Source organism: Gorilla gorilla, chromosome 14 (genome assembly GCF_029281585.2).
Source record: "Gorilla gorilla gorilla isolate KB3781 chromosome 14, NHGRI_mGorGor1-v2.1_pri, whole genome shotgun sequence".
In the NCBI taxonomy this organism is placed as follows: Eukaryota; Metazoa; Chordata; class Mammalia; order Primates; family Hominidae; genus Gorilla; species Gorilla gorilla.
In genome coordinates this window covers 39,681,581-39,704,698 of record NC_073238.2, presented here as the reverse complement: position 1 = coordinate 39,704,698, position 23,118 = coordinate 39,681,581, and the positions used below count along the sequence as shown (strand labels likewise).

Genomic DNA, 23,118 nt, shown 5'->3' with positions numbered 1-23,118 from the left:
GACAGGTCCCCACTCCTTACTCTATTCCTGGAAGGGCTCTCTCCTGTCCTGGAGTAGGTCCTGTTTCTGTGTTTGCCCTTGATGATGATGGGGAGAAACTCCCAAGGCATGGAAGTGAGATCACTTTTATTTTTAGCCCTTCTTAATGGTTGTTAACATTTGTGCTGAGCACTTTTCCCAGCCTAAGTGGATGTAAATAACATCTTGTATCCAGTGTGGTATTGACCAGAAGTTATATTTAGTAAATGTAAAGATCCAAGGAGGAAGAATAGAGACCCTTCTTTAGAGGCACTGTATACACTTCGTCTCATAAATGCTTAAAAACTTTTTCGAAAATAACTGTAAAATATTCCATTTGTCTAGCTGGCACCTCTGAGGAGGGTTTAAGATAACACATCCATTGTAAATGTAAAATCAATTATTGGACAACGGAAGGCATCCGCAGAGGTGCTTATTGGCCACCTGTGGGGTAGAAGACGGCCTTGTAGTCAGGACTCCTTTCAACAGAAGGTGATGACCTTCAGAGCCACTACAGGATGAACACTCTGTCCAGAATCAGAGCTCCTGGTGAGTAAGTGCTTATTTCTGCAACCATTTAGACCTGGATAATGACATTAAAAGAACATTTAAATTCTCCTGTGATGACTATGCGGTCCTCTCCTAGTTAGGCCTCCATCATTAGATTTAGAAAGGAAAATAATAACAAAAGTTGTTGCCAATTCTTCTATTACATAGGATAAATACCTAGATGGAGGACTTTGCCTTAGATGACGATGGAAAGCATGGGAGAAATCTAACATGTTGTCGATATCATCTTGATAATGTGTCAGTTAATGCATGCACTTATATGCACATACCCACAGGCCACTACCAACCACCCATGAAGTGCAAACTCTTATTTTTATCTTTATCTGTAACAGAAGTAAATGAATCTTTTGAATGCCATATAGGTAGAAATGACAGTGTTAAAACCTGAATTCAATTCTCTTTAACCCGAAATTCTGGGGTTTTAACCCCTAGATATACTGTCCTTAAGAAACTTCCAAACAGAATCTAGACCATTAGACCAAGTCCAAAAGCTACCCATGACAGAGTTCGGTAAAATCTGTAATTACTGAGCACACAAAGGGTAGTATAGGAAATGGAAGCAGGAGAAATTAGATTATTATCTTTATTTCTTAACAAGGAAGAGAAAATCATATAGAATCAATGAGCATATTCTGTTGCATTTAGATCTGATATTGAACTAGGCAGGTGGGCAATGATAAGAACTACACTGGACTTGCTAATTAGCTTGTCCTGACGGAAATTAAGCAGCAAGTAAGGAATTTCTCCGAATTTTTTTTTCATTTGTAAAGTGAAGGGATCAGACCATCTCTGTGATATCTCCAGCTATTACATTCTCACATTAGCACGGCTCGTATTTTCAGCTGCCCTGATTCTCCTCCTTGAAACTTGGGGCAGGTTGTTCTGGCAAACACAGAAAACACACATTAAAAAATACCTTTGATGACCAGCAGAGGGCAGGGTGAGTTGGGTGTGGAATTTAGAGGAGGGCTCCAGGGGCAGTTTCTAGAAGGTTTGTAGTCCTGGTCCAAACGGTGGCTCATGCCTGTAATCCCAGCACTTTGGGAGGTCAAGGTGGGTGGATCACGAGGTCAAGAGATCGAGACAATCCTGGCCAACATGGTGAAACCCCGTCTCTACTAAAAATACAAAAATTAGCTGGGTGTGGTGGCGGGAGCCTGTAATCCCAGCTACTTGGGAGGCTGAGGCAGCAGAATTGCTTGAACCCGGGAGGCGGAGGTTGCAGTGAGCCGAGATCACACCACTGCACTCCAGCCTGACAACAGGCTCAAAAAAAAAAAAAAAAAAAAAATTGTAGTCCTCTAGGTTCTGCATTTGGTCTGTGCACTTCCTGCCTGCCTGTTCTTTCACTAAGTCCAGAAATGCGGTAAGATAGGGAAGAGCTTCTGCCATAGACAGCACTGATGCTGTCGTCCACAGAAAACAACTTCCTTCCTTTCTGTCCCCACTCCTCCCCTCCCACAACCCCCGACACCCATATTCACATGCACACCCTTAATTTCCTTACTCATCTGGGTCAAGGTGAGAGAAGAGAGTTGAGAGCTCTTCCCACGTGCACTGTAGTCACTGCCTAGACCATAAGCTCTGTGAGACACACTGCTGTGTTCCCTGCTCTGTCTCTAGCACCTAGAACCATGCCGGGCACATAGAAGGCACTGATATATATTTGTCACTGACTTTGTTTCCATTCCAAGGGGCTCCACCCTGAGCAGACTGTAAGCACTATACGGGCAAGAGGATCCCCCCATGGTCACAAATCTTTGGATTTTCATCATTTGGTAAAATGAGACACACTGGCACCAAGTAGATATTTGGGGAAAGCTAAAACTGATCAAAGTGCAATTGAATATGCAGAATAAGATAAGAGTCAAAGATGGCTCAGACAAGAAAATATTCCAGAATTATTTTTAAAAATAGTATACAGCTCAGCATATACTCTTGAAGCTGACTGTGATCTGCAATCCTTTCATCATTAGTTTATTTTTTACAAATGAGAAGTAGCAGACTTCATTAAAAATCACACATCTTTGTTTAGTATTTTTATGGGAGTACACGAGTGTCAGGCCCTCTGCCCCTGTTTCCATCAGTGTCCCCAGGAGCCCACACTATGCAGATCCTCTTTCTTCTCCATACATTATGCAAATACCCTAAACAGGCCCCATCTCAGAGCCTCCACTCTGTCTCCTGGAACTTTCAGCCTATCATCAGCAAGATCCCTCACAACCCAACCCCTCTGACTATTCCTGAAACTTCTTGCCTTAACTGCTCTGCCAGGAGGACCCTGCTTCTCATGGTTACTCTCAGATCACTGCCTTCCCCCCTGCTCCCTAAAAGCTTCCTGCGTTGATGTTCATGCCGTCAGACTGTAGGACAGTCTCAAAACAAAGCGACCTCTCTTGAACTCACATTTTCCTCCAGCTACCACTCGATCTGCTTCTCCCCCTGCCTTTTCTGCAATATTCACTCAAAAGAGTTTTCCGGACTTGCTGTTTCCAGTTCCTGTCCTGTTACTCTTACACCTGCTCTATTAGGCGTTCTTCCCCATAATGATATGTTAACAGCTCTTTTCAAGATCACCATTGACCTCCACTTACATGACAGTTCTCCAGCCTCATCTTTATTGAGCTCAGCAGCACTGGGCACAGGTACACCCCACCCCTTCCTGAACATCTCCACACTGAGTTTCAGAGCACCCCCTCCGGGTTTCCGGGGACCTCCCTGGCCATCCTCTCAGGCCCCTTCTGTTGACCCTCATCTCCCTAACCTCAAAATGTTAGAGTGCCCAGGACTCTATCCAAGGACCTCTCTTTTCTAAGTCACATCTGTACACATTGACAGCTGATCACATAATTCTTAGGGGCCCGTGTAAAATGCAAAGGGGGGCCCTTTGTTCAAAAATTAAGACTTTCAAGACAGCAACATTGGGCAGAACATCCAAGCAAGTGCTGACTCTTCTAAGAGCCAGACTCTGAGCAGCTGCAGGGCATACACTCTTGGAGCCCGGTCCTGCCGACGACTCTTGAATCTCTATGTCTGGCCTTGCACACTCCCCGGAGCCCCAGACTCATAAATCCAGCTCTCTACTAATCATCTCCTCTTGGCTCTATGGTAGGCATTTCAGACCAAATTCTTCACACCCTCCCTTAACGCAAAAGAGAACCCTGGTCCTCCGCAGTTTCCCCATCTCAGCAAGGGGTGCATTCTTCCGGTGTCTCAGACCAAAACCCTTGGGGCCATCTTTGATTCTTTTCTTGTACTGAAGCCCCACATCCAAATCATAAGCAAATGCCTTTGGCCCCACCTGCAAAGGTACAGAGGGTGTCCCCAGGTCTCCTCAGGCTGCCTCCACCTTGGGAAATTCTCACACCTGTATGACTGCGCCCTCCCACTGTCTCTCTGCCACAGCTCTTCCTTGCTATTTAGTCTTGACCCTGCACCCCGTGACCCCTTCAGGCTGGGATTCTCCTCAAAATGAATGTGAAAGTGTTCTGACTTTACCCAAGTTTAACAAACATTGGCTTAAATTACCTGATAAGCTTGCTTCCCTCTCACGTTACTCAACTACAGAAATACTAAAATCGCTTATTTTTATGTGCCTATTTTCTCAAAACAAAAAAGCACGAAGACAAGTGACCCCAGCTCCAAACTGTACACCCTCTACCTTCCTCATGTCAAAGATCTACCTGCAAACTTGCCGCAGTCCTGAAACGGTAAGAAATCATTTTTGGGGCTCCTCTTTACGTCTGCACTAACTAATGGTCTAGGTAACCCTATCAAGTGTCATAGCCACATAACATCCGGCTCCACGACATCATAGTTTCTAAATGTGTTCTATAATCATAGAACGCAGGCCTCTAACAGTGTGAGTGGTCGGGTATGGTACATGCGTTTTTGGCTTTAGGTTTCGAGTTCCAACACCCAGGCGCCTGAGGCAGGGTATGTGTGCACGCGTGCGTGTGTACGTGTGTGTGTACCTGTGTGTGTGCGCGCGCGTGTGCGTGTGTGTGTTCGTCTCCAGATGGTTGTATGCACGGATGGTTATGAGCCAGTACGTCGCCGCTGTGAGCGCGCGAGGACCCGGGGCTCCAAGTGGTGAGAATCACTCGAGGGACCCTTCGGGTGCCTTTTTCCCCCTCTGCTTTTGAGCTCTGCAGCACCGCGGTGCCGGCCGCCGGCAGGGAAGGCTGCATCTTCTCTGCGCCGCCAAACCGTGCCCACCACCGCGGGGACTGCCGCCTAGGTCGCATCCCTGAGCCGCATCCGCGCGTAGGGGCGCACGGGCACGCGCACAGGGCGCGCGCACACACACACACACACGCGCGCCCGCACACACACACACACATCTGTACAGGGACGAGCCGGGGGTCTCTGACGCCCGCCGCTCACCTCGCCCGGGCCTGGGGCCTTTTGGCCCCGCAGGTGCAGCGACGCCCAGCCCCGTGCGGCCAGCGCGCCGCGTCGGCGGATCCTGCAGCCCAGAGAGCGCAGGGAGCCCAGGGAGGGGAGCGGGGCGCTGGCAGGGCAGTGTCGCATAACCGCAGGCGCGCCCCGCGCCGCCCCCGCCCCGGGCCCACCCTCCCTCGCCGCGCCCCTCCCAGCTCACCCACGGACGAGCGGATCTTCGACCTCCGCGGCAGGGACATCTTAAGAGCTTTGTCCAGGCCTGCGCCGTTCAGCATCTCGCCCGTGTCGGGGGCTCGGCGGCCCCGGGCGAGAGACGGAGGCTACGCGCAGGGCTGGGCGCAGGGGCCGCGGCCCGAGGGCCATGGGTGGGCCAGCGCCTCGCCGGGCTGCTAGCTGGCGGGGACTGCCGGCGCCTGTGCCGGGCCGCGCCCGAGGCTGCGCCGTCCGTGCCGCAGCGGCCAATGCGGCAGCACCCGCGAACGCCACCGCGGCGGGCCCCGCTGGCCCGGGCTGCGGCGAGGGGGCGGGGGACCGGCCCTGAGCGGAGGGAGCCCCGCGGGAGGAGGAGCGGACGGGAGGCTGGGAGGGATCCGCAATATTACGCAGGACCGGGGCTTTTAGGTGTCGGGGAAGGCGATGGGGAGGGCTTGGCGGGGTGGGAGATTGGGCCTGTGCTTTCTGGGGCTCTTCCAGGAGAGGGGTGCACCTGGGGGACTCGGAGTCTCTGCCTGTCTGCTACCTATTTGCCTGTCTGCTCCCTATTTACCTGCCTGTCACTTGTGCTGTGCAAGTGGAGGCGCTGTGATCCCCCAGGACTCATCCTGTCCCTTTCTTTTCGCAGTTTCTGTTCTTCCGTGCCCAGCCTGGTGGGATCTGTGTAGCGACTTCGTGGAAGGGTTATTTCCAAAGTGTCTGATGTGTGGCTTGGCACTCAGAGAAGTCGGGGGTCTCCAGCCCCCCCACTCTCCACAACCTGCCTGACATTCTAACTACGCATATTAAAGCTGCAGGTAGCCCTAGGGAACCTTAGCAGCAACCCCCCCACCCCCCGCACGCACACACACACACACAGACCCATCGACACACACACACACCTTCTTTCATAAAACAAAACCATCGAGAGGTAAGGTGACTTTTCCAAGGTCACTTGATCTATTTTTTGTTTTTTCTTATCGCGTAACGTTTAGACTGTGCTTGGTCTTTCTGGGCACAATCCCATGAAGATAAAAAGCTATCTTTATTGTGCCTGATGACATTCTGACCTCGGAGTAAAAACGGAGCAAAACAAAAATAAAACTGTTCAGGTGAAAGTCTGACCTTGCTTTTACTGATGCGATCATTACATTTCTTTTAACCTAAATTAACATTAGGGACTGACAAGGAGTAGTACAGAGTTCAGCAAAAAGAATCTGTGCTAGCAAAGACAGCAATGCGGCCTGAGCTCCTCCTGCCTGGCCTCTGCGTCTGATTTTATTTTCTTTTACTTTTTTTTTTTTTTTTTTTTTTTTTTGACAGAGTTTTGCTCTTGTTGCCCAGGCTGGAGTGCAATGGCGCTATCTCGGCCCACTGCAACCTCCGTCGCCCGGGTTCAAGTGATTCTTGTGTCTCAGCCTCCCGAGTAGCTGGGATTACAGGCGCCCGCCACCACGCCCAGCTAATTTTTGTATTTTTAGTAGAGACGGGGTTTCACTAAGTTGGCCAAGCTGGTCTCAAACTCCTGACCTCAGGCGATCCACCTGCCTCGGCCTCCCAAAGTGCTGGGATTACAAGCGTGAGCCACCACCCCCGGCCTCTGCTTCTAATTTTCTTAAGAACAAACATCCAGGCCGCGCGCGGTGGCTCACGCCTGTAATCCCAGCACTTTGGGAGGCAAAGGCGGTCAGATCATGAGGTCAGGAGATGGAGACCATCCTGGCTAACGCGGTGAAACCCCGTCTCTACTAAAAATACAAAAAAAATTCGCCGGGTGTGGTGGCAGGCGCCTGTGGTCCCAGCTACTCGGGAGGCTGAGGCAGGAGAATCGCTTGAACCCAGGAGGTGGAGGTTGCAGTGAGCGGAAATCATGCCACTGCACTCCAGCCTGGGTGCCAGAGTAAGACTCCACCAAAAACAAAACAAAACAAAACAAAAAACAACATCCAAAAGGGACAGGCAACTTACACTGAAAACTGCAGGCTGGCAAGAATCTACACTAAATGTAGCTTCAGGTAGGATTCTTTACCTTTCTCTTCTGGGCCCTCAAAAAATTTTTCTGATAAGAAATGAATCTTTATCAGGAAGATGAAGAAAAATAAAATTTTCTAAATTGTTGAGCTAAGCTTCAGAGTGGGAGAGGTTTTCTCAGTGGATCTTCATTGCTGCTGAGGATAAATCTTAAAGCTGGGGCTAATCCTAGGACTGGATTTGTCAAAAACTTGTCACTATGCTTCAGTAAATCTTCTGTCTATGATAACACCTTGAGGACCTAACCAGAATTGAAAAGAACTTAAAAGGAAAATGTGTTTTTTTTCAATCCCCAAACTTCAAGATAAATAGAAAACATTTTGGGTTTTTTTGCTCTGACTTAGGTGGGAATAGAAAGAGTAGATAAAGGTTATTTTTAATTTTTAAGAAGCAGAGTATGTTTTATATAGAATATTTGCCTTGATCACTGAAGAGTGACCAAATGTCCCACCCTGACTTTGTGCAGCCCCATCATGAAACGGAGTTATTGCTTCTCTTTCTATGTTTATCTTCCAATAACCAAACTGCCCTGACAACTTTGTAGGTGTGTGAAATATAGCTTGGTTGGCGCACCTTGAAGATCACAGCATACATAGACTGCAAGGAGCAGTAGGTGAATATTTCACAGCAACCTGTGTTGTCTCCTTGATGTCTTGGTTAATTCCCTTGATCTGACTGCCTCTTGGGATGTTGGGGAGATTAGTAGGTTGGCATTGGCCAGAGTCCGACCTAAATCCCATCTCTGAGGTCTTCAAGGGAAATATAGGCACAAAGGACAAAAGCTAGCAAATGGACAGTATTTATTATTATGCTTAGAATCCGGTGCCGATGTGGATCACCCTGTGACCCAGGCTTGGCTTGGAGACATCCTTTCACCCTTGCCAGAGGCAGCCTAGATTAGAACCAAAGGAGATAAAGAAGCCTGTGAGGAGAAACAGCAAATGCAAAAGGCACCGCAACCAGGACAGTCAGGGAAATGTGCTCTGTCTGTGAAAGCAAGAACTCCTCAACAAAGAGAGTTTGCCTCAATTCTTAGAGCCACGACCCTACGCGTTCACAAGACAGGTAGAAAGGCAGCCTGCAGCCCCCAGTAGGAGCCACACCAAGTCCCTAGCACTGTGGGACGATGAGTGTCATTGAACTTAACTAAGCCAGAGCAGCCCTTTCCTCCTGGAGGAGGAAGTGAAGGGAAAGGGAGAATTCTTTTTCTTTCCCTGAAAGGCAGCTGTCATCATCCTCTCATTATTCTGTGTGCCCCTCTCCTTATGCAATAAGTTGAGCCAAGACAGACCGATCTCCCAGGAGAGGATCCGACCCTCCAGTGCTGTGACGGCACAGAGGCTGCCTCTGCCTTTCCTGGTGATTCCCAAGGAAGGAGGCCAGATCGCTTCTCTTGGCAGCCCACTCCAGTGTTCAAGAACTAGTGTTTTGAAGCAGTTTGTCCTCTGAACATCTTAAATTTCTACTATTTTAACTTAAGCCTATCCTTCCTTTTTAGTCTTCATGGTCCTAGAAAACAGTCAGTTGGCATCCTTCTCAAGAAGTTCTTTTATACAAACGAAGACTTCAAGCCATCTCTTAAGCCCTTCTTTTCCTCAAACTAAAAAAGTCCCATTTCCTTTTTAAAATGCTTATGTGTGTGTCTATATCTTTTATATCTGTATACATATATGTATATATGTGTAAACATTTTATCACTTTTTTATTTGAGACAGAGTCTCACCCTTTTGCCCAGGATGGAGTATACTGGTGTGAACATGGCTCACTGAAGCCTCAACCTCCTAGGCTCAAGCAATTCTCCTCCATTAGCCTCCCAAATAGCTGGGACCACAGGCACGTGCCACCACACCCAGCTACTTTTTGTATTTTTTGTAGAGAGAGGATTTCACCATGTTGCCCAGGCTGGTCTCAAATTCCTGAACTCAAACCATCCTCCTGCCTCACCTTCCCCAAGTGCTGGGATTACAGACATGAGCTACCGCATCTGTCTACATAAACACTTTAAAAAGAAAATGGCATATAAGTAGCATGTTAAAAATTATACATAAGCATGTACCAATCATCCTTGTACCTGTTCCCCTGTTTAGGAAACAAAGCAGTATAGGCCTGTTGAAAGCCACTTGTGTACTCACCCCAATCCCTTTCCTTTCCCTCTGTCCGCAGACCAGTATCTTCATAGGATCTCTTTCCTCTCTCTTGATTATTATCTAAAAACTAACAACTAAAAGAGACACCCTGACAGCATTGGGCAAAGGATCCGGGAAGGGAGATGATTTAATGGAAATCTTTCTTCTTCGTCTTCTTTTTTTTTTGAGATGGAGCCTCGCTCTGTCACCCAGGCTGGAGTGCAGTGGCGCGATCTCGGCTCACTGCAATCTCCGCCTCCTGGGTTCAAGCAATTCTCCTGCCTCAGCCCCCTGAGTAGCTGGGACTACAGGCACGTGCCACCACGCCCGGCTAATTTTTGTATTTTTAGCAGAGACAGGGTTTCACCATGTTGGCCAGGATGGTCTCAATCTCTTGACCTCGTGATCCACCCACCTCGGCCTCCCAAAGTGCTGGGATTACAGGCATGAGCCACTGAGCCTGGCCGGAAATCTTTATTCTTTTATGAGGTTCTTATTAGGCATTCTGTAAATCCATTTTGATGACTCTTAACTCTTCTCATAATTCTTCTCATTTTACACATTGTTTTTAGAGAGCAATGTCCCAAACGAGACTTGGAAGAACTGTTTAGAACTCTGAATCTCTGTCTTCCTAACAACAAAAGAGGCAGTTGCCCCAGACCCCCTCCCCCAAAATTATTTCACTAATTCATTAACATCATGTCTGGCATTTGATGCTGGCTGAGAGCTGGAACCTTAGCTGGGGCTGTCAGGTGGTCAGCTGGTATACCTACCTGTGGCCTTTCTGCCTGGGCTGCCTCACATCCCAAGGGTGGACATCCCAAGAGACAGTGCCAGGCGGAAGCTGTATCACATAGTCTAACCTAGCCTTGAAAATCACGCAGCATCTCCCCCACCACTTGTTTGTTAAGGCCGTCACAAAGGCCTGGTCAGGCCAAGGGGAAAGGAAATAGACTCCATCTCTTGATGGGACAATGACAAGATTCTGGAAGAATGTGAGAGCTGGAAACATTGTAGCCGTTTCTAGAAATATGATTTATCAAAAAGCTGGCAAGGAGCATTTCAATTTTAATAAAATTTGTTTATAATTGCACCATAATCACATACTATTTATGGAAAAATTAATGAAAGAGGTATAAGACCTCCACACTGAAAACAAGGCATTTGGATTCCCAAAGAACAACATTGAAGGACTCAATGCTACTTGATTTAAAGCCTTCCTATGATACCATTACCAATCAAACAGTGTTGTAGGCATATGAATAGACAAATAGATCATTGAAACAGAATAGAGTCCAAAAATAGATCCACACATGTATGGTTAACTAATTTTGACAAAGGCACTAAGGCCATTCAATAGAGAAAAGATAGCCTTTTCAATAAATGGTGCCGTAACAGTTTATACCCATGTAGGAAAAAAAAAAAGCTTTGATCCCTTAACCACACACCATAATTAACTAAAAATCAATCATAAACTTAAATGTAAAAAGCTAAGCACCTAAAGCTTCTAGAAGGAGGCCAGGCGAGGTGGCTCACGCCTGAAATCCTAGCACTCTGGGAGGCCAAGGCAGGTGGATCACCTGAGGTCAGAAGTTCAAAACCAGCCTGGCCAACACGGCAAAACTCCGTCTCTATTAAAAATACAAAAATTAGCCAGGTGTGGTGGCAGGCACCTGTAAAATCCCAGTTACTCGGGAGGCTGAGACAAGAGAATCACTTGAAACCAGGAGGCGGAGGTTACAGTGAGCCAAGATGGCACCACTGCACTCCAGCCTGGGCGACAGAGCAAGACTCCGTCTCAAAAATAAAAAAAAAAGGAACAAGTGCTAAATCATAAAATAAGCCTCAAAAACATTAAAGTAATATTTGAAACATATTCTAGAACAATTTAAGTTAGAAATCAGTAACAAGCGCGGCCGCGCGAGCTCATCGAGGGGAGAGGCAGCCGCCGGGATGGACGTGTTCCTCACCATCTGGCGCCACAAGACCAGCATCTTCACGGACGCCAGGGAGTCCAGCGCGGTGTTCGAGCTGAAGCGCATCGTTGAGGCCATCCTCAAGCTGCTGCCTGACGAGCAGTGGCTGTGCTAGGACGACCAACTCTTGGATGATGGCAAGACACTGGGTGAGTGTGGCTTCACCAGCCAAACAGCACGGCCACAGACCCCAGCCACAGTGGGGCTGGCCTTCCGGGCAGACGACAGCTTTGAGACCCTGTGCATCGAGCCGTTTTCCAGCCCGCCTGAGCTGCCCGACGTGATGAAGCCCCAGGACTCGGGAAGCAGTGCCAATGAACAAGCCGTGCAGTGAGGACGCCCGAGTTCCCCCCAATAAAAGAGATTTGGGGGGGAAAGAAACCAATAACAAAATAAATACATGTATTTTAAAGAACATGGTTGGGAAATAACTCTAAATAACCCCTTCTAAATAACTCATGAATCAAAAAAATCAGGCTAAAAATTAAGAAATACTTAGAAGTAAGCATTTATAAATATAAGATATCAAACTTGTGGCCTAATGCTCAATTGATACAAGGAGGTAAATTTTAAAACCTCATCTTTATATTAGAAAAAAGAAATTTAATACAATTATTAGCTAAATGTGCATTCTTAGAAATTAGAAAAAGGGCAATAGATTAAACCCAAAGCAGACAGAAGATACTAAATATGAGAACAGAAATCAATGAAATAAGAAGAAAAGACACAATACAGAGAATCAACAAGGTCTAAAGTTTACTATTTGAAAAGACTAATAGAATAGATAAAACGCTGGTGGGACCTGGGGAGAAAGAGAGAATGAAAGAAGGTAGCTTATAAAAAAGGAAATACATTATGACCAATTTGGGCTTGTCCTAAGAATGCAAGGGTAGTTTAACAGAAAATAAATTCATGCAATTTACCACATTAATGGAATAAAGGAGAAACTTATCTCAATGGTTGCTTGAGAAGCAAGAAAGTCACAACATTTTCATGTTTAAAAAAAATGTATTTGGCAAACTAGGAATACAAGAAAACTGCCTCAAGTACATAAAGAGAATATTTAAAAATATAACTCTTACTGGCCAGGCGTGGTGGCTCACGCCTGTAATCCCAGCACTTTAGGAGGCTGAGGCAGGCGGATCACGAGGTCAGGAGTTCAAGACCATCCTGGCCAACATGGCGAAACCCCGTCTCTACTAAAATACAAAAAAAAACTTAGCTGGGCATGGTGGCGCACGCCTGTAGAGGTTTCAGTGAGTTGAGATGATGCCACTGCACTCCAGCCTGGCAACAGAGCAAGACTCCATCCCAACCACAACAACAACAACAAATATATTTATATATATATATATATGTGTATATGTGTGTGTGTGTGTGTGTGTGTGTATATATATATATATATATAACCCTTATTAGTGACATTCTGAGAGTATTTCCTGTAAGATCAGGAAAATGACAAGGACATGGGCTATTATTACCACTTCTATTCAACATTGTACCAAAGCACTCAGCCAGGAAAGTAAGAGGATAAAACCAAATAAAAGATAAAAGGTTGAGAAAGGAAGAAACAAAACCGGTTTTGTTTTTTTTTTTTTTTTTTTGAGACAGAGTTTTGCTCTTATTGCCCAGGCTGGAGTGCAATGGCACAATCTCAGCTCACCACAACCTCCGCCTCCTGGGTTCAGGCAATGCTCCCACCTCAGTCCCTCAAGTAGCTGGGATTACAGGTGCACACCGCCATGCACAGCTAATTTTTGTATTTTTAGTAGAGATGGGGTTTCACCATGTTGGTTAGGCTGGTCTCAAACTCCTGACCTCGTGATCTGCCCGCCTCAGCCTCCCAAAGTGCTGGGATTACAGGCATGAGCCACCATGTGAGGCCCAAAACTTGTTATTTTCAAGTGATATAATTGTCAAAGGACAAATCTATAAAACACATAGAGATAAATTATTAGAATTAATAAGGGTTTAGCAAAATTACTGAATACAAATTCTGAAATTCAATTATGTTTCTATTCAATTTTTTTGTTTTTTGTTTTAACTTTTTTATTTTATTTTATTTTATTGTTTGTTTTATTGTACTTCAAGTTAAGGGTACATGTGCACAACGTGCAGGTTTGTTACATATGTATACATGTGCCATGTTGGTGCGCTGCACCCATTAACTCGTCATTTACATTAGGTATATCTCCTAATGCTATCCCTCCCCCCTCACCCCATCCCATGACAGGCCACAGTGTGTGATGTTCCCTGCCCTGTGTCCAAGTGTTCTCATTGTTCAATTCCCACCTATGAGTGAGAATATGCGGTGTTTGGTTTTTTGACCTACTGATAGTTTGCTGAGAATGCTGATTTCCAGCTTCATCCATGTCCCTACAAAGGACATGAACTCATCTTTTTTATGGCTGCATACTATTCCATGGTGTATATGTGCCACATTTTCTTAATCCAGTCTATCATTGTTGGACATTTGGGTTGGTTCCAAGTCTTTGCTGTTGTGAATATGCCGCAATAAACATACGTGTGCATGTGTCTTTATAGCAGCATGATTTATAATCCTTTGGGTATATACCCAGTAATGGGATTGCTGGGTCAAATGGTATTTCTAGTTCTAGATCCTTGAGGAATCGCCACACTGACTTCCACCATGGTTGAACTAGTTTACAGTCCCACCAACAGTGTAAAAGCGTTCCTGTTTCTCCACATTCTCTCCAGCACCTGTTGTTTCCTGACTTTTTAATGATTGCCATTCTAACTGGTGTGAGATGGTATCTCATTGTGGTTTTGATTTGCCTTTCTCTGATGGCCAGTGATGATGAGCATTTTTTCATGTGTCTGTTGGCTGCATAAATGTCTTCTTTTGAGAAGTATGTGTTCATATCCTTTGCCCACTTTTTGATGGGGTTGTTTGAGTTTTTCTTATAAATTTGTTTAAGTTCTTTGTAGATTCTGGATATTAGCCCTTTGTCAGATGGGTAGATTGCAAAAATTTTCTCCCATTCTGTAGGTTGCCTGTTCACTCTGATGATAGTTTCTTTTGCTGTGCAGAAGCTCTTTAGTTTACTTAGATCCCATTTGTCAATTTTGGGTTTTGTTGCCTTTGCTTTTGGTGTTTTAGACATGAAGTCCTTGCCCATGCCTATGTCCTGAATGGTAATGCCTATGTTTTCTTCTAGGATTTTTATGATTTTTGGTCTAACATTTAAGTCTTTAATCCATCTTGAATTAATTTTTGTATAAGGTGTAAGGAAGGAATCCAGTTTCAGCTTTCTACATATGGCTAGCCAGTTTTCCCAGCAGCGTTTATTAAATAGGGAATCTTTTCCCCATTTCTTGTTTTTGTCAGGTTTGTCAAAGATCAGATGGCTGTATAAGTGTGGTATTATTTCTGAGGGCTCTGTTCTGTTCCATTGGTCTATATCTCTGTTTTGGTACCAGTACCATGCTGTTTTGGTTACTGTAGCCTTGTAGTATAGTTTGAAGTCAGGTAGCATGATGCCTCCAGCTTTGTTCTTTTGGCTTAGGATTGTCTTGGCAATGTGGGCTCTTTTTTGGTTCCATATGAACTTTAAAGTAGTTTTTTCCAATTCTGTAAAGAAAGTCATTGGTAGCTTGATGGGGATGGCATTGAATCTATAAATTACCTTGGGCAATATGGCTATTTTCATATTGATTCTTCCTATCCATGAGCATGGAATGTTCTTCCATTTATTTGTATCCTCTTTTATTTCCTTGAGCAGTGGTTTGTAGTTCTCCTTGAAGAGGTCCTTCACATCCCTTGTAAGTTGGATTCCTAGGTATTTTATTCTCTTTGAAGCAATTACGAATGGGAGTTCACTCATGATTTGGCTCTCTGTTTGTCTGTTATTGGTGTATAGGAATGCTTGTGATTTTTGCACATTGATTTTGTATCCTGAGACTTTGCTGAAGTTGCTTATCAGCTTAAGGAGATTTTGGGCTGAGATGATGGGGTTTTCTAAATATACAATAACGTCATCTGCAAACAGGGACAATTTGACTTCCTCTTTTCCTAATTGAATACCCTTTATTTCTTTCTCCTGCCTGATTGCCCTGGCCAGAACTTCCAACACTATGTTGAATAGGAGTGGTGAGAGAGGGCATCCCTGTCTTGTGCCAGTTTTCAAGGGCAATGCTTCCAGTTTTTGTCCATTCAGTATGATATCGGCTGTGGCTTTGTCATAAATAGCTCTTATTATTTTGAGATACGTCCTATCAATACCTAATTTATTGAAAGTTTTTATCATGAAGGGCTGTTGAATTTCGTCAAAGGCCTTTCCTGCATCTATTGAGAGAATCATGTTGTTTTTGTCATTGGTTCTGTTTATATGATGGATTACATTTATTGATTTGCATATGTTGAACCAGCCTTGCATCCCAGGGATGAAGCCCACTTGATCGTGGTAGATAAGCTTTTTGATGTGCTGCTGGATTCGGTTTGCCAGTATTTTATTGAGGATTTTTGCATCGATGTTCATCAGGGATATTGGTCTAAAATTCTCTTTTTTTTGTTGTGTCTCTGCCAGGCTTTGGTATCAGGATGATGCTGGCCTCACAAAATGAGTTAGGGAGGGTTCCCTCTTTTTCTATTGACTGGAATAAGTTCCCAAAATGCTCTTTGGAAAAACCACAGGTCATTCAGATCCCACTGTAACTTGCGTTTCTTTCTCCCAGACATGGTGTCACCCTTTGCAAAATAAACCTCTAATCAATTGAGATCTGCCTCAGTCACTTTTTGGATTACATAATGAAATGGAAAACTAATGGGAATTTCCATGTACTTAAAAAGCAAATTCTCAACTTTGAAAAGCAAAGCCAAAGGCCAAGAATAGACAAGACACTCTTAAAATGAACAGAGTAGAAGAACTTAACCTACTAGATTCATTATAAAGTTAGAGAAGTTGGTAATTAAGACTCTATAGTAATTAAGTGTGGTTTCAATGCTGAGAGAAACAGACCAATAGAGCAGAATAGACAGAAAAGGATGCACACATACATGAAACTTGGTCTATAACACAGGTCATACTTAGAGCAGTATGGAAAAAACAGATTTTTCAACAAATAGTGTTCAGTTTCCATGTGAAAAAAAAATAAAATTGGCCTGGCACAGTGGCTGGCACCTGTAATCCCAGCACTTTGGGAGACTGAGGTGGGTGGGTCACTTGAGGTCAGGAGTTCAAGACCAGCCTGACTAACATGATGAAACCCCATCTCTACTAAAAATACAAAATCAGCCAGGCATGGTGGCCCACGCCTGTATGCCCAGCAACTTGGGAGGCTGAGGCAGGAGAATCGCTCTAACCCAGGAGGCAGAGGTTGCAGTGAGCCGAGATCATGCAATTGCACTCCAGCCTGGGCAACAAGAGTGAAACTCTCTCTCAAAAAATAAATAAATAAATAAAAATGAAACCAGATTTCTCACATCATACACACGAGTCAGTTTCCAACTGAGTCAATTTCAGTTGGAAAGAGTAAAACTATCATAGTGTAATATGGAAAATAACTTTTGTTTCGCTCCCCATCTCCCAAGAATTGGGTTGTTTATTTTCTTTCTTTTTTCTTTTTTGAGAATAATACCTTTATAACTTCTAAGTAAAGAAAGATTTTTTAAAATAAACAAACATAACACAAGCCATAAAGGAAAAAATGAGTAAGTTCAACAGCATTAAAACTAAGAATTTCTGCTCATCAAAAGACACAAAAGATAGAAAAAACAAGCCATAAACTGGGATTAAATATGCGTAAGATAGTTAACCAACAAAGGATGAACAGCTGACATTTTTGAGTTAATAAGAAAAAGATAATGCAATAAAAAAATGGGCAAAACATATCACAGATATTTAACAGAAAAGAAACGTGAACAGGTCCATAAGCATATGAAAATATTCTCAAGCTGTAGCAGGACAAGCCTCAGACAAAACCCTTCAGACACCGAGTTAAAGAAGGAAGGGCTTTATTCAGCCAGGAGCTTCCTCAAGACTCATGTCTCCAACAACAGAGCTCCCCGAGTGAGCAATTCCTGTCCCTTTTAAGGGCTCAGGACTCTAAGGGGGTCCGCATGAGAGGGTCATGATCGATTGAGCAAGCAAGGGGTAACGTGACTGGGGGCTGCGTGCACTGGTAATTAGATTGGAGCAGAACAGGACAGGGATTTTCGCAGTGCTTTTCTATACAATGTCTGTAATCTATAGATAACATAACCGATTAGGTCAGGGGTCGATCTTTAACTACCAGGCCCAGGTGTGGTGCCGGGCTGTCTGCTTGTGGATTTCATTTCTGCCTTTTAGTTTTTACTTCTTCTTTCTTTGGAGGCAGAAATTGGGCATAAGACAGTATGAGGGGTGGTCTCCTTCCTTAAACCTTATTAGTCATTTAGGAGCTAAAAATTTAAACCACTGGGAGATTCCATTTAATACCAATTAGACTAGCAAAAATAAAGGAATTTCTCTTCACTAAGGCTAGTGGAGATGTAGAACGGGGCTTCTCAAACGCTGCAGGTGGGAGCGTAAATTCACAACGTAAAAGACTTTGAACATTTGCATACTCACATATTCTGAAGGAGTGTCTGTAAACCTTTTGACCATCACCATAATAAGAAACACATTTTATATCCCAACCCAGTGTGCCAACATGCTTACAAGTAAAATCAGTTTAACAAAACAATACTTGCTCTTACTATATGTGATATGCTCTGATATTTTATATTTTTTCATAGAACAGTCTTCATGTCTTTTGTACCAGTCCGACATAAATTTATAGAGTCAATTCTGGCAGTTTAGACTCTTTACCTTGGGCCTTCATTAACAGATTTTTCTGGGGTGAAGTAGGATGAACCCTGTTGTTTCTGTTTTTTCACTTTCGTTTTTTTTCCCCCATTGTTTCTCTTCACTTTCCTGGAAGTTATCTCAGTTAATTACAGGACTTAATATACTTAAATTGCACATTAATTCTCCTGACAAATACCTTCTTTGATCCAACGATTTCCACCGCATGGTATTTCACATTCTAGATTCTTTCCAGTTTTGCTGTGATAACATTTGTGGGATCTTCCTCTTAGAATAGTACCCATTCCCTTCATGTCTGCAATATCAACTTTCTGGGAGATTCCTACGCATGCAGTAAAAGGAACAGCTATGCCAGGCGCAGTGGCTCACGCCTGTAATCCCAGCACTTTGGGAGGCTGGGGCAGGTGGATCACCTGAAGTCACGAGTTCGAGACCAGCCTGGCCAACATGGTGAAGCCCTATCTCTACCAAAAATATAAAAATTAGCTGGGCTTGGTGGCTCATGCCTGTAATCCCAGATACTCAGGAAGCTGAAGCAGGAGAATCACTTGAACCCGGGAGGAGGAGGTTTTGGTGAGCTGAGATCACTCCATTGCACTCCAACCTGGGCAACAAGAGCAAAACTCCGTCTAAAAAACAAACAAAAAATGTGGCTAGTGTGACTGAGGAAATGAAATTTTCATTTGATTTACTTTTCATTAATCTAAATTCAAATAGCCACACAAGGCCAGTGGCTATTGTTTTGGAAAACACAGCTCTGGACATTGTCATGATCAGTAACTGGAAAGCCTCTCTCCCAACCTCATTTTCAATCATTACACTCTACTAATCATCACGTTCTACTAACAGCTTCTATCTTTCCAGCACATTTTTTCTAATATCAAATCCAGTGATCCTTCCAACCCTATGAGACCTAAAGCCCACTGATTCTACAACTAGTCCATTGTCCTTCGATTCTGCATTTTCCCCCCTCACCCAGTTTGAATGCCATCATCTCCCAAACACTTGTCCTTCACCGGCTTCATTGTTTCTGTTTGGCAAAAACTGAAACCTGATTTAATCTGAGTCTCTTCCATTTACATGCTGAAATCTTCACATCTCAAAGTGGAGATGAAAAGTGCCCAGCTCGGCCGGGCGCGGTGACTCACGTCTGTAATCCCAGCAGTTTGGGAGGCCGAGCGAGACAGGCGGATCACGAGGTCAGGAGATCGAGACCATCCTAGCTAACACGGTGAAACCCTGTCTCTACTAAAAATACAAAATTAGCTGGGCGTGGTGGTGGGCGCCTGTAGTCCCAGCTACTTGGGAAGCTGAGGCAGGAGAATGGCGTGAACCCGGGAGGTGGAGCTTGCAGTGAGCTGAGATCGCGCCACTGCACTCCAGCCTGGGCAACAGAATGAGACTCCATCTCAAAAAAAAAAAAAAAAAAAAAAAAGCCCAGCTCATTGAATTCATGACTGCCAACCTCAAGAGCACGTCTGGGCATTGCTTGGCAAGCTAACTTCTTCACTCTACTGCTGCGCCGGGGTAACTATTTTATGTCTTCTCTCTCTTCAGACTTCCTTATCTCCACTTGCATCGCCACTATTAGCTTTCACAAGCTTCCACCCGCCCATCTCCCACCTTCTAGCATCTGTGCCCATGAACTCTGCACTTTCGTTACTACATCTCTGCTCTTTCTTCAGATTCGTCCCCTTTTTTTTTTTTTTTTTTTTTTTTTTGAGACAGAGTCTCACTCTGTCGCCCAGGCTGGCGTGCAGTGGCACAATCTTGGCTCACTGCAACCTCTGCCTCCTGGGTTCAAGCGATTCTCCTGCCTCAGCCTCCTGAGTAGCTGGATTACAGGTGTGTGCCACAGGTCGGGCTAATTTTGTATTTTTAGAAGAGACAGGGTTTCACCATGTTGGCCAGGCTGATCTCAAACTCCTGACCTCAAGTGATCCGCCCGCCTCGGCCTCCTAAAGTGCTGGTATTACAGGTGAGAGCCACCATGCCCAGCCTCTATTGACCTTTTGGCTGTCTCTCTTTGTATATTTATTGGTGGTGGTAATTGCTCTAGGCATTACAATATACATACTTAAACTTTCAAATCTATTTAGGGTTCATAAACCTTTAAAACCTTGCAACTGTGGAGGTCCCTTTCCTCTCTGCCAAATACTCTTTATGTCAGGAGTTATCATAAGTATTGTATCAACGTACCTTGAAAACCCTGCCTAACAATGTCATAATTTAGGTTTTAAATAGTCATATGTGTTTTAAAGAACTTAATAGGATCCAAATTTCCATCTTGTATCATTTTCTTTCAACCTCAAGAAACCCCTTTAGCATTTCTTATAGAGGTCTCCTAGAGACAAATGATTTGTTTTCCTTTATCTGACAATGTTTCTATTCATTTTCATTCCTAAAAGTATATTTTCACTAGATATAGAACCCTGGATTGACAGTTTTTTTCTTTTAGCACTTTAAAGATGTTGATCCACTGTCTTTCATGGTTTCTAATGTGAAATCCATGATTATTCAAATAGTTTTCCTTCACGTGCAATTGGTCATTTTTCTACAGTGAGTTCGAATTTTTCTTTATCTTTGGTCTTATACAGTTTGATTATGTCTGGGCATGATGTCTTTAAACTTGTTCTGCTTAGAGTTTGGTGATCCTTTTGAATCTGTACATGTATGCCTTTCACCAAATTTAGACAGTTTCTGGCTAGTATGTCTTTAAATGTTGTCTTTGGCCCACTCTTTAACTCTAACACTGGTGTTCTTATTACACAGATGTTAAATTTTTTTGATATTATACCACAGGTCCCTAAAACTATATTCATTCTTTCTTTTTTTTTTTTTCTGGAGACACAAAACTTGATTTAATAGAAATTTTGTTTGTAGTTCTTACATTTTCAGTGTGAGCCCATCCGTTACCCACTGCCCCACCCAGAAGTGGCCCAGTCCTGGGGGCAGGGGAGAAAGGGAGGGGTGAAATGAGAAGAGCCTCATTCTTCCTCAGTGCTGAGGAGCTGAAGATGCCACCCCCTTCTCCTGCCCCACTCTGGGCTCCAGGAAGGAGAGCAGATGGAATCTCAGGCCTGAGGCTTCTCCACACCACTGCCCCCCAGGTTGGAGGGGAGCTAAGAGACATGGTGAGAGAAGGGGACAGAAGCAAAGAAAGATGTTGATCAAGAAAAATGAGAACGGGGAGGGCTGAAGGAGAATCGAAGATATAACACCAGTAAAAAAATTTAAAAAAAAAAAGGTGAGGGGAAGAGTTGGGGAGGGGAACAAAACCAAAAACCACCCCAAATCCGAACGAGCCTGGAAAAAAATGAAAGTTCTCGAGTATCATAGAGACATTATTTGGCACGGCTGGCTCTGCAGCAGGAGCGCTCATATTCATTCTTTCAATCATTTTTCTCTCAGTTCAGATTTGATCATTTTAATCGATCTTCAAGTTCACTGACTCTTCTATCATTTTCATTGTTATTGATTTCTACAGTAATTTTTATTTATTATTTATTTATTTATTTTGAGATGGAGTCTTGCTCTTGTCACCCAGCCTGGAGTGCAATGGCTTGATCTTGGCTCACTGCAACCTCCACCTCCCTGCTTCAAGCGATTCTCCTGCCTCAGCCTCCTGAGTAGCTGGGATTACAGGTGCCCGCTACCACACTCGGCTAATTTTTGTATTTTTAGTAGAGACGGGGTTTCACCATGTTGGCCAGGCTGGTCTCGAACTCCTGACCTCAGGTGATCCGCCCACCTCAGTCTCCCAAGTGCTGGGATTACAGGTGTGAGCCACCGTGCCTGGCCTCTACAGTAAATTTTTATTACAGATACCATAGTTTTCAGTTCTAAGATATTCATTTGGTTCTTTATTGTAGTTTTTATTTCTCCACTGAGATTTCCTGGGTTGGTTTTGTGTGCATGTGTGTGTGGGGGGGGGGGGTTTGTTTTTTGTTTTTTTTTCCTCAATTCATTGAGCATCTCAGGGTTGTCTTTTGTCTTGGGGATGGGTCACATTTTTTTGGTTCTCTGTAGGTGGTAAATTTTGTACTACGTCCTGGGAACACTGTCCATGCTATGTCATATAAACTCTGGATTCTATTCTAATCCCTTAGAGAATGCTGATGTTTTGTTCTATCATACAATCACCCTGGTTAAATTCAGACCATAAGTTCTGTTTTGCCTTCAGTGATTCAAGCCTCAGTTCAGTTCTTTAAGCATTTGCTCACCTGGTTTGGGTCTGCCCTGCACATGCGTGGTTTGGGGTTTATCTGAGATTATGGAATTCCCTTCTCTGGCTTTTTCTTGTCTCAAGTCCCCCCTACCACACATACGCTCTCTCTAGTCTACAGGGGCTCTTTTGCCCGACTTCCTGTAGTCAGAAAGACTGAATTTATTTTATTTTATTTTGTGCATGTGTGTGAGGCAAGGTCTCCCTCTGTCTTCCAGGCTGGTGTGCAGTGGCACGATCATGGCTCACTGCAGCCTTGACCTCCTGGTTTCAAGGAATCCTTTCACCCCAACCTTGCAAGTAGCTGGGACTACAGGCATGCACCACCATGCCCAGTTAATTTTTAATTTTTTTATAGAGACAGGGTTTCGCCATTTTGCCCAGCTGGTCTTGGACTCCTGGGCTCCAGCAATCCTCCCACCTCACCCTCCCAAAGTGCAAAGTGCTAGGATTACAGCCGTGAGCCACCGTGCCTGGCCCTGACTGAGAAGTTTCTACTGGAGTTTTAGCCACCTGAATTGCACTGATCAGCCACTGAAGCCTGCCCCTGGGGCAAAGCATTGAGGGGGAAAAAAACAAAAACAAAAAATAAAACACAAAATATTAAAAAAAAAAACACCCCAAAGAACAGAAAAAGATAATGGGAAATAGCCCCATGAAGTTCTCTAAGTTTTGACTCCCTTCCACAGTCTGCCTTCTGTTACATACTATTCAAAATCCTCAAGTAGCTTTTTTGTGTTTTATCCAGAGTATATATCTGTAATCAGCAG

General features: G+C 44.3%; 1 protein-coding gene and 1 pseudogene across 2 annotated transcripts in view; one reads left to right on the top strand and one right to left on the bottom strand.

The window, feature by feature from the left end:
- ATP8A2 (ATPase phospholipid transporting 8A2) overlaps positions 1-5,486 on the bottom strand; it is a 652,717-nt gene extending 647,231 nt beyond the window's left edge. The window contains exon 1 of one of the 2 annotated variants that reach the window (XM_031001328.3): positions 5,192-5,486. In XM_031001328.3, coding sequence (XP_030857188.2) covers positions 5,192-5,267 — 76 coding nt within the window. In that variant the 5' untranslated portion in view covers positions 5,268-5,486. The remainder of the gene's footprint in view (positions 1-5,191) is intronic. The other variant, XM_055359710.2, reaches the window with a different exon arrangement.
- A 5,808-nt stretch (positions 5,487-11,294) lies between these two features.
- On the top strand, positions 11,295-11,656 carry LOC101148980 (elongin-B-like; annotated as a pseudogene).
- Positions 11,657-23,118: the final 11,462 nt, after the last annotated feature.